This window comes from Fusarium musae, chromosome 4 (genome assembly GCF_019915245.1).
Source record: "Fusarium musae strain F31 chromosome 4, whole genome shotgun sequence".
NCBI classification, from domain to species: Eukaryota; Fungi; Ascomycota; class Sordariomycetes; order Hypocreales; family Nectriaceae; genus Fusarium; species Fusarium musae.
In genome coordinates, this window is record NC_058390.1 from 2,252,885 (window position 1) to 2,270,885 (window position 18,001).

The following is an 18,001-nucleotide window of genomic DNA, read 5'->3' on the forward strand; positions in this document are numbered from 1 at the left end:
ATTACTCTTTTTTTATTATTATTATTAATCCTAGCTTTTTTATTAGCTTTATTTTCTTATATTTTAATATTTTTAAAAATCTTAAAATTATTATTTTTAAAATATTAATACTTTTAGTATTAAGCTTATTAATAATATTAATAATAGTCTTTTTTTTACTAAATTAATTTTTATTAACTTTATTAATAATTAAAGTACTTACTTTAAGTATATATTTAAAAGGCCTTTTTAAGTAAGCTTTATCTTTAAGCTAAGTATTAATAAGTAAAAAATGATACTTTTTAAAATTAAAGTTATATTCCTTTACTTATATATATATATTATTAATTATATATTTAAGGATTTTTATTATTTTATAGATTTTAAGTATAGATTTCTTTTTAATTATAAAAGCTTTTAGTATTATAATTATTACTTAAGTTATAATATCTAGTAATACTATTTTTATAAGTTAAAGAAAGTTAAAATTATAAGAAAATCGCTTAGAGAAGAGGGCTAATAAATTTAATAGTAATACTTTATTAAGGCTTATAAGGGTAGTTGCTAATCCCTTTTAGTAAGCGAGGACTTTTAAATCCTTCCTCTATAGGTACCTACCTATGTTTCTATAGAGAAAGTCAGTTTTAGGTGCACCGTGCCCTATGCGTACCTATACAGTCCGCAGGGGTTATAAATATTATTACAAGTACTTAGATTAGTTATTCTTAATAGCTAATCTATACTAATTACTCCAGTATTATCTCTATCTATATATAAGAATAATTACCTCTTATTAGTCTTCTTTAATTCTATTGTGGCAAAAATACCTATTTAAATCGCGGAAATGCACATTTATAACCCCTGCGGACTGTAATAATAAATCTACCTGTGACGATAGATGGATCCACTGACCGAGGAAGAGATTCACCGTATCCATCCATCCATCCATACTTGTACATACATCAATAGGTGAAGGGCACAAGCAAGAAGCGGTGACGGCCGTCGCTTCATCGTGACCAAGTATTCATGCATCGAGAGGAGCATCAATCTTGTTAGTTGCGCATTAGCTGGCGACTTAGGTCATCCCAAGCCCATCATTATCTCACTTTGTCGGTCAACGCGAGAGCATAGAAGCTGAGGATTGTGCTTCGACTTCCATTCGTGGCTTGGCTTTCGAAGCGAAAGCAAGAATAGGAATAATTAAATGGCAGACCGGTAATTGAAAATCTTGATCGGATCAACATAAACGCTTGCTCGCTCGCTGTGTGACAGGTCAAAGCGTGGGCCTGGATGAATGAGCTTCTGGATCGTCACTAGAGTGGCTTTCGCATCTGTCTGATTACATCGAGGCTCAAGGTACTCCGTACCTAGGCGGGTATTCAGTGTCATCGCCTGGCCCTGGGTGCATTCTGATTCCATAATAAACGTTAGCTCTCAGCAAATCTCATCAATAAGAGACGTTAGAGCCGCTGGACGGCCCGGGCTGGCTGGGTTGAGCGGATTCTGTATCTAATAAATCATGTCCAATATTGGAAGGACTCGTAGAAGAACTAGTAGAATAAAAGACCCTGGTTGATCCAAATTGTCGCGCCTGGGGTCTGTCCTGTGGAGTTCCATCAAATCTCGCCAAATATACAGCGTCATATGAGACACGATGTGGACATTCGGGTTACATAGTACCTATACTACATTATTTCAACTCAAGTTTCTGCTTACCGGCACTTGAGGCAGATCATCAGCGTTATATGGATATACTCTACATGGCAGTGCTCAACGTCCTGCTGAAGATCGTCATCATGACACAGCTTGTGACAGTGAAGGCCCAAGTGTTCCTTCGAAGCAGCACGAACTCAAAACGTACAGTAAGGTAGTCTAACGTGGATGGACTGTTGGTCGATCTGTCAACCATCTGGAGTCAAGTTTCGACATACATACATAGTACCTATGTAAGCCTCTGAGTATAAGGAAATTCTGTCACATCGGAACGAAGAGTAAGGTGTACTACAGAGTAGAAATAAGGCCTGCACAACTGGGCAGTCTGCTCGGATGTTATGACTCTTGGTTCATTGAGTCAGATCTGCTATAACTAACAGCTCGGACCCGAAGGCTACCTAAGAAGTTGGCGGTTGGTAAAAGTATTACGGTATTCTGCATTCTAGTTAGACTGGTGACAGACAGATGATCGATAAGCATGGGTAGCGACTAGCACAAGCTGTAACGTGCGGCTGTTGATGCAGTAGGTCAGTAATGATTGGCTAATCTGTCCTCCGTACCCCAGAAGTGATCCGTCCGTTTTTGCTTCTTGTTACCTTAATCAATCACGTTCACAAGGAGACTGGATTCAAATTTACACTGGTACAGAGACTCTCACAATTATTCCTTTTATGTATATATACGAAAATCGACGATCTCGTTTGCTACAACCTCCCGGCAGGTGACTACTGAATGATAGGTGGCTTGTGCTTGCTAAGTTGACATGACCCGGTTTCAATGTTTGTCAACAACTTAATGTCCGACAGAGGAAGGAAATGACGTTTCTGGCAGGTTTGGACAGGATGCCAACGTGAGTCTGTGAGTGAGAGGCGGCTGGGATAGCATTGGACAACGAGTGGCCACTGCTCAAAACGAGGATAACCGCATCTACTGTACATATACATACTTCGCATTGATGATGATAATAGCAACGTAGTACTTTCATGTGCGGATACTGATATTGAAGTAATCACCTGCCCTTGTTGACCGAAGGTTCTTTGCGACTTTCACTTCTGTCTGGAGTGCCCTGCCAACCTCCCTCACTTGCAAGTTGGGGCGGAAACTGTCCGCCTACGAGATCATAAGAAAAAAAGTAACCCCCATCATTGGTCGTCATATCGATCCATGCTTGCTTCCGCTACTACAAGAGTCACCTGCGACCTTTCACGTGGCCGAGAAACTGCTCCGCAGGAGGTATCCGTACGTACAGACATTACAGGGGGGGATCACTGTTCACCTAGTGGCTGAACGAGGCTGCCGGCTGCTCGCTCTGCTGGTGAGTTTCGTTGCATTGCGCTGCTGCTGCGATCAATGATTGTGCATTAGTTAGTAGGTACCTAGGTCCCGTCATGGTGATCATTGTCCGTGCTGTACATACATACATGTTCCTTCGCTTCTTCATCGACACAGTAATCCCGAGCTTTGGGCATTGAGGGAATTCTGCATCTTCGAGGTACTTAGGTACTGAAGCAATTTACCAGAGCGCAATGATGTACGTGTACGTTCAACAACAGAGATCTGAGACTTGTCGGGCTTGAATGTACCGAGAATACGGATAGACAACCTGGCAAGGTACGCAGGAAAGTTCAAAGATCTTCAAGGGTCTTGGTGGTACTGTACCTACTGCAATGTACTTGGGGGACTTTGACCCCTCAAAGTACCTAACTATACCTTACCTTACAGTACAGAGGAAGCGGTTAAAAGTTTTATCTCGACCCCTGGCTACACTAAGCAGGGTTAAAAATAACTAGTACTATTAAAAGTAGGTTAGTACCTTTAAATCTTTAATTTTTATACCTATTTACCTCTACCTTTTAAGTACTTATTTTCTCTTTTTAGCTTAATAATTTTTTTTATATAATAAAATATATATTTAATTTAAGCTTAGATCTTAGCTTATAATAAATCTAACTAAACTACCTTTTACTTATAAATAGCTTTACTTTTACTTTTTAAAGTATCTTTTTTTATTATTACTTTCTTTAAATAAAGTTAAGTTAATTTAATTATATTTAAATTAAGGCTATTTTTATATTAAAGAAATTACTATATATTAGTAAGGTTAAAAACCTATTACTATATATAATAGTTATATACTAATACCTTATCTTTTTAAATAACTATATTAGGTCTTTTTTTTTTATATTTTTATATAAAAAGAAGTAATTTTAAAATAAGAATCTTTTATTAATATTACTACTAGTTAATCCCTTCTTTTCTTTCCTTTTTTATAAATTTCCTAGTTTTCTTATTTTATTTCTATTTAGGCTTTTTACTTAATAGATTTCTTAAACTTATTCTTTTAATCCCTATTTCTAGCTCTTATTCTTTTTTTTTCTTTAACTTAAGCTTATAATTAAGCTTTTTAATAATAAATTTAAAATCTACCTTTTTTTTTTAATTTTTAAAAGCTAGTAATAATAAAGACCTTTTTTATTATAAAAAAAGTAGCTTTAAAATATAAACTTTATTATACCTTTCTAATACTTATAAATATAATTATAAAAAAACTACTTATTTACTTTTTACTAAATATAATAATCTTTTTACTAATATAAGAAAATTATAGTAGTTTTATTTAATTAAATTATTAACTTTTAATCCTTTAAGGTTTAATTATAGTAAGTAATATATTAAGTAAAATAATTAGCTTTTATTTATTTTATTAAGCTTAGTTTTTTTATTAGCTTTATTTTTTAAAATCTTAAAAATATAAATATTTAATAGATAATTAAAGCTAAGATTTCTATTTTTACTTTATTAAATTTACTAATAATATTAATATAAGTTTTTTCTTTTTTATAGTAATTATATTATACTTTTATAAATATAAGCTTTTTATTTTTTTTTATTACTTTTATTAACTACTTTAATTAAATATAATCTTTAAAATATTTATTTTTAAAAATTAGTAATTTAAGATTAAAGTTAAACCCATTACTAATTATATAAATATATATTTAGTTAACTTAATAAATTAAAAGTCCTATAATTTTTATTATTTTAAAAAATAACTTTTTATTATATAATACTTTAAAAGAAATAATAAAAGCTTAAGTTATAATATCTATATTTAAAGCTATTATTTAAAAACTTATTAAATTATTAAAAACTTTAAAAAATTAGTTAATAGCTTATAAAAAGGTTATAAAAGGTTTATAGGTTAGGAATTATTATATTAACTTTTTACTTTTTCTAACTTTACTATAGTTTCTTATTATAGCCCCTGTTATAAGCCAGGGGTTAAGATAAAACTTTTAACCGCTTCCTCTGTATATGCTCTCTATTACGCCCGCCCACAGTCCATTATTATACGTTCGTTCACTTACACTCACTCGCTCGCTTTTACAGTACCTACATATATCCATACCTTACTTACTTAGACGGCGTGTCCGGGCATTGCTGGTTAGCATTGGCGTTGGGTATCAAGATTTCCGTTATCTTTCACCTCTTCTAACGGCCCGTGATGTGGAAGCAAGGACCGGCAAAACCTTCTTCTCCATGATCTGCAGCTGGTCGGGAATGACCAGGAGCTCTAACAGTAAGTAGGACTTTGAGCTTACTTTATCCGTCTAATTCTCGCTTGATGTTTTACTAAACTCTAGTACCGAGAATGGACTTTCAGTAACCGAGATTCAACCAGGAATGGATGGGACTCTTAACCTAAACTCTGACGTACTGGGACTCTAAGAGTAGTATGTACGGAGTACTTTTGTTGCTGGCGAGTCGTTGCATCTTGAGTCGAGTGCACTGTCACTGTGACTGAATCGAGCTGGAGTTGCGTACGTACGTACAACACTCAATGCCTCTGGAGCCTCCCTACAGTCAAGTCAGCTGTATGATTTTCCCAAGCTAATAAAGTATCCACTGGAGTTTCAGAAAAAATCTCTTTGTGAGAATCAGGCTAGTCAGACATTGAGTAGAGCAAATCCGTCGTGCGCTACTAGACGCCTCCGAGGTGTTGGGCTCCACGCTGCGGCCACGAGGCCTCCACTGTAACTCAACTCTCAACTCAGCGCACCACCACAATCTCGTTCACCTCCACCCAGCCATCATCTCCCATCTGAAGCTTGTACCTTTTGGGCGGTCCGTCGCATGGCCAGATACTTTACCCAAGGTCTGATTTTTTTCACTTCTCACTTGTCCGCTACTCGTGAGCATCCATTACAGCACGGTACGGTACGGCGCGGGTACCGTATCAGCAAAGTTGCGGTGCTGAGTTGTTCGCCTACCGCGCTTCTTTGCTTTTACTGGCACATGCTGTACTATTGTTCTTGCCATTACGTGCTTCTGCAAGCTTGATCTGTTCTCACACCCATATTTTTTTTTGGCGACTGCAACACCTCCGCCCGCTTTGTTGACCATATGTGGTAGTCTCCAACCGGCGGACTTGTATGTATATACTTCAATATTCGCTCAGCCATAGAAAAAGGATCCTTCTAGCAGAGAAGAGAGGTAGGGCCTGCCTGTCTAGCAGCGAGGACAACATGTTAGAGACCAAACCAGACCAACCCCAAGCCCGAACCAAGGCAGCGGGTAGCGACCGACGTCAGTCTCTTCTCCGTACCAGTCGCACCCAGCAACGCAGAACGAACTCGCGGTTCCAGGTACCGGTACAGTGACTTCCATCTTGCTGGAAAATCTGCTCTGTTCTCCAGGTAGTCTCTTAGGTGCAGGGGTGGAGAGAAAAACGGGCAGCAGGGGTCCGCCAAAGAAAAAAGAAAAGTCTTCGCCGACATCATCCCCCCCAGTCCCAGTCAAGCATCAAGGTTCCTTAAACCCCCTGGCCTTGTTTAGCCTCCTCCGACTGTCAACTCGGCAGGGTCGGTTCGTCAATTGGCTCCAAAACTGCCTGCGCCAGGCCCGCCTACCCCCCGGCAGACCGTCTTTTGTGCCTTGAGGTTTGAGGCTGCCGGTCCCAGAATTGCGCTCGACTTCGAGTCGACATCATACCTGCCCAAGAACCGATCCGTTCGCTCGCCAAATTTGCGCCTTTCTTCCCTCAATCTCCAGCTCTCAGTCTCGAGCGCGTCCCTTTTTTTTTTCCCGCCATCCCAACCATCCGATCCCATCCTTCGAAAGTCCTTTCGCTACCGCCGTTGTGTCTGTGCCCCCCACCGTTGTCCATCTCCCAGGTACCGAGCGAGCGAGCGAGCCAGAGCTTGTCGAATCTCCATCTCGTCTCTGCCCAACTGCTGATCCTACCGCACCGCGTCACTGGGGCTCAGGCTGGCTGGAAGAGTCTACTCGGCATCCCATCTCTTTCTCTACGGATACCTGCCTGTCTACCTGCCTACCTACCCGAATCTCTCTCCAAAACTTCACCTTTCACCTCCGGTACATACAGTGCAGTACTTCGTACACGTACATGTAATTGTACCCAGTCGTTTCAGACACACCCACCCCCATGCCTCTCAACCTCTACCTCTATTACTGAAGGGCCCAATTATCATCCGCCCCTCCAGCTTCCAGAGCAGCTGGAAGCTTCACCTCACTCCCCGGGTCGTCTTTTGTTTCGCTTCTGCCATTATCCTATCCCATTCTACTATTGTATTGTACCTATCCATGGCCACCGCCTCTACGTGGTCCCTGCTTTTCTCTTCGCCTTGTTCCTGATTATGTGTGCAAGTACTACCATACATATATAGTACTCAAGCATGGATCCAGCACCTCCAGATAGTAAACGTCCACGCCTCTCTTCGTGGCCAGTCGGCACACCTCAACAAGGAGTATCACTACCACATCCTCACGCTCATCAACTTCCACCGCCGCCTCCGCCTCCGCCCGGCGCTCTACATCATCCTCCTCATCCTCCACCGAGCCCGTATCAGCATTACCCTCCCCGACCCATCGAGCATTCCTCAGCTCCGCCGACGCCTTCTCACGCTGCGCCTGCGCAATCGCTTCACGACACCGATCGTCGCCATCATGAGCCAGAGCCCTATCCTCCCGTTCAAGACTACCACCGACAGCAGCAGCAGCATCAACATCAACATCCACCGCAACAGCACCCTCAGCAGCAGCACCCACATCCACCTCCGTCGCCGGCGCATCCAGCGCATCACCCATACCCGCCTTACGGTCCAAGAGATCCTCCCATAAAACGAGACCCAGCCGAGGATCAACGCCGACCCAACTCGACGGGCCATGCGCCCGAAGGGATGTCGTCAACACCACATCTTCCGCCGACCTCGCTGCCACCACCACCGCCTCCTGGCGCATACCCAGATAACCCACCACGACACATGAATTACGAAGGCGCACCTTCTATGCCCCCGACACCGGGTGGCTACCGTGCGCCCAGCTTCCCGCCGCCTACTCCCGTGCCCCATCAGACGCCCTACGAGCAACATGGAGGCTATCCTTCAACCCCTCACGAACCATTCTATAGTGTTTATTCATCGTCCGTCCCAGCTAAGAAGAAGAACACGAGAGCTTCTCAGGTACGACCCTATTGTGATTTGGAGGCGCGCAAGTTCTAATTGGATATAGGCGTGCGATAGCTGCCGGCAGCTGAAGGCCAAGTGCGACGAGACGAAGCCATGTAAAACCTGCAAGGAAAAAGGCGTGGAATGCAAATACCGTGATCCGGTGCCCAAGGCGTAGGTTTTTGAGAGATTCACATCGGCTTGATAGCAGAAAACTAAGAATTATTGCAGGACGGATAAAGCTCAAGCCGACATTCTAGAGGGTCTCGGCTCCGTTCAGACGTCACTTAACTCGATCATGTCACACCTGGGCCGATTTGATCAGAGATTGATCAAGATGGAATCCCTCTTGCCCAAACATCTTGCGACATCAGCTCTCAAGACAGAATCTTCTGTGGAGGACGAGTACAAACGTGCGCCAGCATCGCCTTACGTCGCCAATGGCGCTTCTGTGGACCCGTACTATAACGACGCCCATCGCGATCACCCATCCTCAGAGCCTATGCCATTGCGTATGATGGCCGAGGATGAGATGGAGGTAGAGCCAGGCCCACCCGTTCCCCCTGGCGAGCCCGCGATTCCCATCAACCATACGACTTTGGCAGGTCTGCTCTTGGAATGGCCTTCCATCCGGGAGCTTACAAAACATCACGTTGAGCGCGAAGGTGTGCGTTATATTAGCGAATATCCCATCAGCCAAGAACAGAACAGGGGTGTTCTGATAGTGTACGGTCGAGGTGAAGACTCCCACCCTTCGCGACATGTTAGAGAACCAACCGACCATGGCAACTTGGATATGGCCGACGATTCGTCCGATATGGCATCTCCTTCGCCCGCGGCTGATTGGGGCCAGCTTGGTGGGCTTAGCCCTCCAGACCAAGTGGAATACAAGGGAGGTGTTTTGGTTGATGGTAACCCTGATTTCTCTGAGCCGAAAGTGTGGGCGTACGTCGAAAGTTTCAAGGAAAACATTCTCAACATGCACCCTATCATTCAACCAAAGCTGTTGGACTACTGGGTTAGGCACTTTCTGGATAACCTTCCTGCATCACAGCCACGTTCAGCAAAGCCACAAACATCGAAGCCCACCTTCGCGGTTGGAGGAGGCTCTTCGACACCAGAAGCTGCAGGTTCAAAGAGGAAACGATCGCCAGGACCAGATGGCTCCGAGCCACCCACACCGGCGCCACAACGTATCGGTCGACCAGATCGGTCCATCCATACCGCTCTAGTCCTCACGGTTCTGGCTTTGGGTAAAGTTTGCCTTCATCGCGACAACGTGCCGGATGTCGTCCATCCTACAGAGCCTCTTCCTCCCCACGGAAGCCCTGCCCTCCGCAATGGAGTCATTCCGCCATCGCCCAATCAGGGCTCCCCGCCGGGGTACTCATCTCATTCCCATTCATCAGGTTTGCCATCACCTAAAGAGCAAGACCGGAACATTCATAGTCGTCGATCCTCTATCCATGGCACAGGTGCTTTCCGCTCTGGCTACAGCCTGAAGAAGAACTACGAGGTAATCCCTGGCCTGGAGTACTTTGCATACGCTACGGATATCCTTGGCAACCATACCGGCGCGTATAACAATATGAAAAATGTGTACGCCAACATCTTTGCCGGGCTGTATCATGGTCAGCTGGGCAGACCGATGGAGAGTTTTGCCTTCATCCACAGGGCCAGCCACAAGCTCCAAGTCATCATGAGACCGTAAGTGCTATGAGTTTTAGTAGAGCACAGATCGGGAGTGACTAACAATATTGCAGGAGCCTGGACAAGATGCGACGAATCAAGCGCAACAGCGAATTCATCCAGGAAACCAAGTATAACCAACTTGCTCTTACGTTCTGGACTTGTCTGCAGCTCGAGAGTGATCTCATTGCAGAGATGCAACTTCCCCCATCAGGATTACTCTCATATGAAGATGACATGCCTCACCCTAACATGAGTCTCCTGGAAGGCTTTAACCAGCGCATCTTGGACAGCTACCCAGGTCAGCTATACTTGCGTACCCACCTCAACAGCATCCATCGAATGTTTTACGCCCCCGAAGATCCGGCCAAACCTGGCAAAGACAAGTTCCGCAATGTCGGCGTCGTGTCTGATGCTGTCTCGGGTATGCATTGGGTTGCCCCTAGCTTTGCATTCAGAGAGGATGATCCCCCTGCAGACGATATTCTGGCAGCAAGACTGCGGGCAAAGTACTGGGGAGCTCAGGTGATCACTTATCGCCCATTCATACGACAGATTCTACAGTTCTCGCACTCAATCAAGAACCATGCATCGAGCCCCAACTTTCCCAGCGTCAGCTCCGAATTTCGACAAGACATCACAGCGCCCGTTATTCACCCCAAGGCTAGAACGCATGGCGATATCGATCCTCAAGTCGTTGAGTTGGCTAAGAAGGGTATCAAAGCGCTTATTGAAAGCACCCGTGCTTTCCACGGTCTGGGAGATAGGAGGCCGATCATCACCAATGTTTTCGGCACAGCTCACGCGTAAGTCTTTCGTCTTCAACTGATGGGCCTCAAGCTGACCACACTCTAGCCAATGGGGTAACCTGTTGATTCTATCTGCTGCATTCCGTGACCCAATCCTTCACACATATGTTGATGAGGAACTGCTCCGAACACTGTTCCACAAGACGATCCAGTTTTTGCGACAGTCGGCAACGGCAACGAGCGCACTTCGAACTGACATGCACATCCTTGAAGGCTTACAGAGAGATCTTTTCAGCTATGATCCGAGGACCAACTCGAGCTTCTCGAGCGGCACAAGCGCACCTGGCTACCACACTCCAAGACCTGTTCCCATGGCTGCGCCGCCTCAGGTGCCCCATCAGATGGGCGATCAAGGACACCCACGATCTATGCCTCATCACTTACAGATGAACTCCTCACACGGGCAGTGATGGAGTCGACGATATTTGCCGCCGTGACTGGGAGACCTATATTGATGACTTTCATTATCATTTATAATCATCATGATGACGTGGCGTTTGGGGACTGATTCATACGCGCCATGAGAGACCACGAAGGAGTGCCATTGTTTTGGCAGGTAGTTATTAGACGCTCAGTCAAACGCAATGGGCTCGACGGATAGAGCGACTATACCCCCAGGCGCATGGATTGCGCCTTTTTCAATGGCGACTGAGGACAAACATGGGTGCATCGCTATCCATGTCAAGCACGGGTGTTTTGGATCGGTTCTAGCTTATCCAACGCCCTCTCTCGGCTCGCTCTTGTGCACTGTATCACTAGCAGTGGACAGCAAAAGAACACCTTCTTGGGATGCAAACCCCGATCTCGAACACAAATCCTGTTGTATATACGTCGGCGGATGTTTACTGGTTTGGCCGGTCATTTATTGATTTCTGCTTATAGAGGCTTACCTGTCGTTTGTGTTTTTGAACATTACAAGATTTGCATTGCATGGCTGTTTCATATGGCAAATGATTTTATTATTATTGTTATTGTTGTTTTTGAACACAAAAATCATGGATCTCAATTTTCCTTGTTTGACATGGAGGGATTTGGAGGAGATACCACTCACGGTTGTTGAGCATACATACTGTAGTACATATTGGATCAAAAGGAAAGGAGGAAAACACGTGCATGCTCACAATCGTTTTTTTTTCTGGATGTTTAGAAGCATTGCCTCCCCAAACGGAGTTGAATTATATACAAAATCCATATATACAATACCATGAAGCTCTTAATCTTTACTGCATGTTCCTCTTCAGCAAAGAAGCGTTGAGCGACTTTGAAGACCAATGACGCCATCGAGGCCCTTCGTACTTTTAATCCTTGTTCTTGTCCTGCATCCCACTCATTACGTGCAGCATCTCGATACAACAAACAAATGGCCTGCCCCTGATTGCATACATAAAAGAGATGCGTGGGGGAGGCACTGTTTCTGCACCCAAGGTGGTACAGTCTACAGACAGACCTCCAGGTACATAGCAGGGGTCTACGTTAGTTTAGTTTAGTTGAAAACGCCCCGCCAAAAGAAAAGTCCTCCAGAAGCTCAGGGCGTTTCTGTTTCGGTGATTCTGTGTATATTACGGAAGGCTAAATCAATATCTATACTAAAATTCATCTCTTAGTAGGCCAACCCTATACTATATAATTCTATAGTTAATATTCCTTATAATATAATATAAGTAAAATATAAGTAAATCTAGCTAATTAAAATCCTTTACTTAGCTAAATTATATAACTTTATATAACTTTATAATAGTTATTATTAATTTTAAATTTAACTTTATTTTTATTTTTTAAATTTATTATATTTTATAAAATAAAAAATCCTTATTTTTAATATATTATATTTACTTATAATTTCTTTTTATAACTTAATATATACTTTATTAAACTTATATACTTTAAAGCTTTATTTTTATTTTACTTTTAAATAATTTAAAGTATATTTCTTTTTTTATTTTATATTTAAAGCCTAATTATTAAAATACTAGGCTTTAGTTTATATTAACTTTTTTTTTATTTTACTTTAATATCTTTTTATACTTTTATATTATATTAATTAAAGTTATATAATTAAGTATTTTATTTTAATATTTCTTTTATTTTCTATTTTTTATATTTTAATATATTATATAAGTAATTTTAAGTTAATATTTAATTAAAAAACCTATTTAAATATTATAAATACTTATACTATTTTATAATATTATAGTATATAAAAGTATAAAAGCTTAAAAAGTATAAAAAGTATATAAAATTAAAAAAGCTAAAAAAGCTTATATTATTAAAAAGTAAGTTAAAGCTAATTATATTATTATTAAAAAAAAGGCTCAAGCTAATTATATTACTTATAAAAAGAAGCTTAAAGCTAAGTTTATTATTATTTAAAAGAAAAAGGCTAAAGTAAATTATATTATTACTTAAAAAAAAAAAGCTAAAGTAAACTATATTATTATTAAAAAGTTTAAAATAAAGTAAGCTAAAATATAATAATATTATAATAAACTTATAGCTATAATTACTAAAGTTAAAAAAAAATAAAAAGATAAAAAGCTTAAAAAAAACTATATTAAAAAAAAAAAGTAATTTAAGTATTAATTATATATCTTTTAATATAATAAAAATATAAATTATAAAACTATAAAAAAAGCTTTATAATATAACTTTAATAACTATACTTTTAAGTATCTAGTTAAGGAAGTTAATAAGATTCTTACCTTTACTTTTAACTATAAAGCTAAATACTTTTCTATAAACCTATAGTTAATTATTTAAATATATATAAATATATTAAAAAAGTATTCTTATAAAAGCCTTAAATATATTAAGTTTAATAATAATAAAGTAAGTTATTTAATTACTTTTTATTTTATATTATATTATATTAACTTATATAGTTATTTAAAAAGCTTAATATACTTTTTTTATATAAAAAGAAAAATAAAAACCTTAAAGCTAAGTATATATTTAATTTTTTATAATAAAATACTAATACTATACTTTATTATATATATAAAAGTATACTATTTTAATTACTTTTATATATTAAGTATTAAGCTAATAATAGTACTTTTACTTATTATTATATTATAAATCTATTTAAAGGCTATACTAACTATCTTTAAAATTATTTAAAAGTAAACTATAGCTATATTAAGTATATATATTTATAGTACTTAATATATTTTTATATTAATTTATTTAATAGCCTATTTTAAGAAATATAAAGCTTAATTTAATACTATTTCTATCTTTAATAATAGTAATAGCTCTTTATTTAATAATAAAAAAGACCTTATAAATATATTTAAAGACTTTAATTAAAAGTAGTACTTAAAACTCTTTTAATTTTTTTATAAGATTATTAATTATAAAAAGAAAAAGAAATTTAAAAGTAAATTTAAAAAAGTAAAAAGTAAAAAATAAAGTATTTTAATTTTATATATAACTATTTAAAATAATATTAACTTTTTCTAGTTACTTATATTTAGTTTTTAAGTTTTTATTTTTATAAAGATATAGCTTATAGTTTATAACTTATAACTAGTATTATAAGATATATAAAGTACTATAAAGTATTATAAAGAATTATAATATTTAATAATAAAAGTTTAATATTTTTATTAACTTACTTTATTATTTAAAAATATTTTTAAAATATAATTATATATCTATAAATAGATATATACTTATATAATATTTTATAGTATTTTATAATATCCTATAATACTTTATAATAAGTAATTATAATATTTATTTTTTAAGTTTTTTTTAAGTATTACTAAATATAGTTAGTATAATATATTTATATATAATATTATAAGGCTATATATTATAGTATAAAGCTATATATTATTCTTTAAAGCCTTATTTTAAGCTTTTTACTATAAATTCTTTTTTTTATTTTATATTTATCTTTTTTATATTTTATAATAAGCTTTAAAAGCTACTTTCTTATTAATTTTAATACTTTTTATATTTAAATTAAATAATAAAAGTATTATAACTAAATAATTATAAATAATATTATATAATATATTTTAACTAAATTTAATATTTTTACTTTTTATAAAATATTATATTAATATCTTTAGATTTAATAATTAAATTAAATAATATTTAATAATACCTAGGCTTAAATAGAAAATATTAAGGTATTATATAATTATATTAAAAAGCTTTTCTTTAAAAATATTTTTAAAGATAAAAATATCCTTTTATAGTTATAAAAAGAAGGCTTTATAATAACTAATAAGAGGCTAATTAAAATATAATAAAGCCTTAGCTTTTTATAGTATTAGACCTTTAAGTAAAAAAAGGAATAACTTATTAAATTATATTAGTTTTTTAAAAATAATACCTTACTAAATACTAAGCTTTAATTATTTAATTAAATATATTTTTATACTTATATTTAGTAAAAATAGCTATTTTTAAGTTAATATATATTATATAAAGTATTTTAAGACTTTATACTTATAAATATAATTAATTAATAAAATATAATATAATATTATTAAACTAAATAGATAGTACTTAAGCCTAACTTTATTTAATTAATTAATACTTATAATAAGTTAAAAGCTTAAGGGATTACAATATATATATTAATTAATATATACTTATAGTATATTATATAGCTATATATTAATATATTAGCTAATATATTATAAAGTATACTTAAATAATACTTTTATATCTTAAAGAGTTAAAAAAGTATATTACTTATTATTTAATTAGATTATAGTAATAAGATTCTTATAATAGCTAGGGCTTATTTTTACCTTTTATAAATATAAAGCCTTTTATAAGATACTACAGTTTAGTAAATATAATTTTATAATTATTAAATATATAGTAAAAATATATATAATAAAAAGATTAAAAGTTAATAGTATTAACTTAATAATAGTTAAGTAAAGCACTAGTATATATATACTTATATATATATATATATATATATATATATTAACTACTTATAAAAGTATTTTAAAAGAATTATAGCTAATAAGTATTTCTTTACTAATTTTATTTTAAATTAAATTACTATTTTATATCTTTTTATATTAATTATATATATAAAGCTCTTTAAATTTATATATATATAAAATATATATTATATTTATAAATAATATAATAAGCTATATATTTTTCCTAATTAGCCTTAAGTCTTATATTATTAGCTAAAGATTTATAAAATAAAAAGTTATATTTATTTAATATTATTTAATTAATTATAGCTTTTTAAAAAGCTTTTTAAATATAATAATATTAATTTTAATACTTATTTACCTTAAGATATAATTATAATATATAAAAAGATTCTTAAAAAGCAGATCTTTTTTTAAAATACTTTTAAGAACTTAAAGCTTTTTATATACTTATTTTTATAAGTATAATTAAAAATATATATACTTAATAAGGAATAGCTAGCTATTAATTTTCTAGAAATACCTATAAGTAAGATTAATTATATATAATCTTATTTAACTATATATAATATTAATATATAATTACTTAATTAAAAGACTTAAAGTAATATTAATTAAAATAAGATTAATTATAAGGTTAAGAGCTAGCTTTATATTATTCTTTAAACTTTTATAATAAGATCTTTAATTATAAAAAGTGCCTTTTAATCTTTTCTTATAGTATAATTTAATCTTATTTCTTTTTATTTTTCTTATTTCTTTAATCCTTATTTAATATTATAAATTAAAAAAATACTTTAAATATATTTAAATCTTTATATTATCCCTTTTCTTTACCTTTTATCTTTTTAGCTTTAACTATAGCTTTAATTTTAGCTTTAACTTTATTCTTTTTCTTTTTATATTATATAGCTTCCTTTTTATCTTTTATTTCTTTTTTAAGCTTTATTATATACTTTAAAGTAAGTATTTTAATTTCTACTTTAACTTTTACTTACTTAATTACTTACTTATTAAAGTATAAAGTATTACTTTCTTTTAAATTATTTTATATATTAAAGTATAAAAGTATAAAGGAAACTAGAATTTTAGCCTTTATAAAAAGTATAATATTTACTACTTTAAAGAAATCCTTTAGTTATATAATTTTATAAATAGTATTACTATATATAATAAGTCCTAAGTGTTTATTAGCTATATTTACCCTTAATTTATATTCCTTATACTACTTTATATTACCTTATAACCTAATCTAATCTATTACTAACTTACTAAACTAGCTTTAGCTTATTAATATTTATAGTTTTTCCTTTAATACTAAAACCTTTATTTCTTAATTTACTTTTTTACCTCTTTTTTCCCCCTTATTTCCCCTCCTTTATATTATAATAGCCCTTAATTCCTATAATATAATATTTATATTTATAATTTAATTACTATAACTATATATTTTAACTCTATAAACTATAGCTAATATTAACTATTACTACTACCTAATATAATACTATTAATAAAAGCCTGCTATTACTTTAATAGGTATTAACCTTATTTTAGGTAATTTACTAAGTCCTTTAATATATATATCTAATCTGTAATATAGTTACTAAAGGCTTTATTTTTAGCTCTATTTTTATTAATACTAAGTAACTATACTTAGTAGTTAAAGATTATAAAATTAACTTATTATATTATTAATAGTTTATTAATATATAGTAGGTATTTTCTTATAATTTTATAATACTTTAGGAAGGATTAGAGGATTAATATAGTATTAAGCTTAAAGCTATAGATTTTAGTTAAAGGGCTAGATATATAAGTATTAACTGCTTTAATTAGATAGTTATAGCTATTATTAATATTAATTATATAGTATTATATCTTATATTAGTTTTTATAATCTTTAGCTTATTTAGAATTAGGCTTTTAAGGTTAAAGCCTTAGTATTAATTACTTTAACTAGGTAATAATAAAAAAGGTATTTAGCTTACTAAAGCTAAAAGAAATATCTTTTTATACTTATAAATTAAAGCTACTTATTTAGTTAGATTATAAGGTTAAAGGTAATAATACTATATAACCTTAAAACTTACTTTTAAAGTTATTATATTTTTTTAGTATTATATATAATACTTTATATATAATATACTAAAAAATAAGCATTATATTATATTATTCTTATTATAAGACCTTATTAGCTATACTTTATATATTGCTATAAAGATATTTTTACTTTTTAATATATAATAAGTTTATTTAAATATATATTAGTAATATAACTATTAATAAGCTTTTATTTTATTAATAAGAACTCTTTATAGTAACTTAATATAATAAAATAAACTATTTTATTATAAAATAAAAATATAAAGCTTAATAAGGCTATAATCTTACTTTTAATATTCTTACTTTTAACTCTTTTATTATATTTTAA

General features: G+C 34.1%; 2 protein-coding genes across 2 annotated transcripts; one reads left to right on the forward strand and one right to left on the reverse strand.

Annotated features, from left to right (window-relative positions):
• Window positions 1–7,362: 7,362 nt before the first annotated feature.
• Window positions 7,363–7,800, reverse strand: J7337_005639 (uncharacterized protein; the record flags this gene model as incomplete). The annotated part of the gene is made up of 1 exon (XM_044823314.1): window positions 7,363–7,800. One exon carries the CDS (start codon window positions 7,798–7,800, stop codon window positions 7,363–7,365), a length of 438 nt encoding a protein of 145 aa, XP_044681805.1.
• A 92-nt stretch (window positions 7,801–7,892) lies between these two features.
• Window positions 7,893–11,067, forward strand: J7337_005640 (uncharacterized protein; the record flags this gene model as incomplete). Its single annotated transcript, XM_044823315.1, has 5 exons — window positions 7,893–8,174; window positions 8,224–8,333; window positions 8,391–9,866; window positions 9,923–10,654; window positions 10,704–11,067. 5 exons carry the CDS (start codon window positions 7,893–7,895, stop codon window positions 11,065–11,067), a joined length of 2,964 nt encoding a protein of 987 aa, XP_044681806.1.
• Between the last annotated feature and the right edge of the window lie 6,934 nt (window positions 11,068–18,001).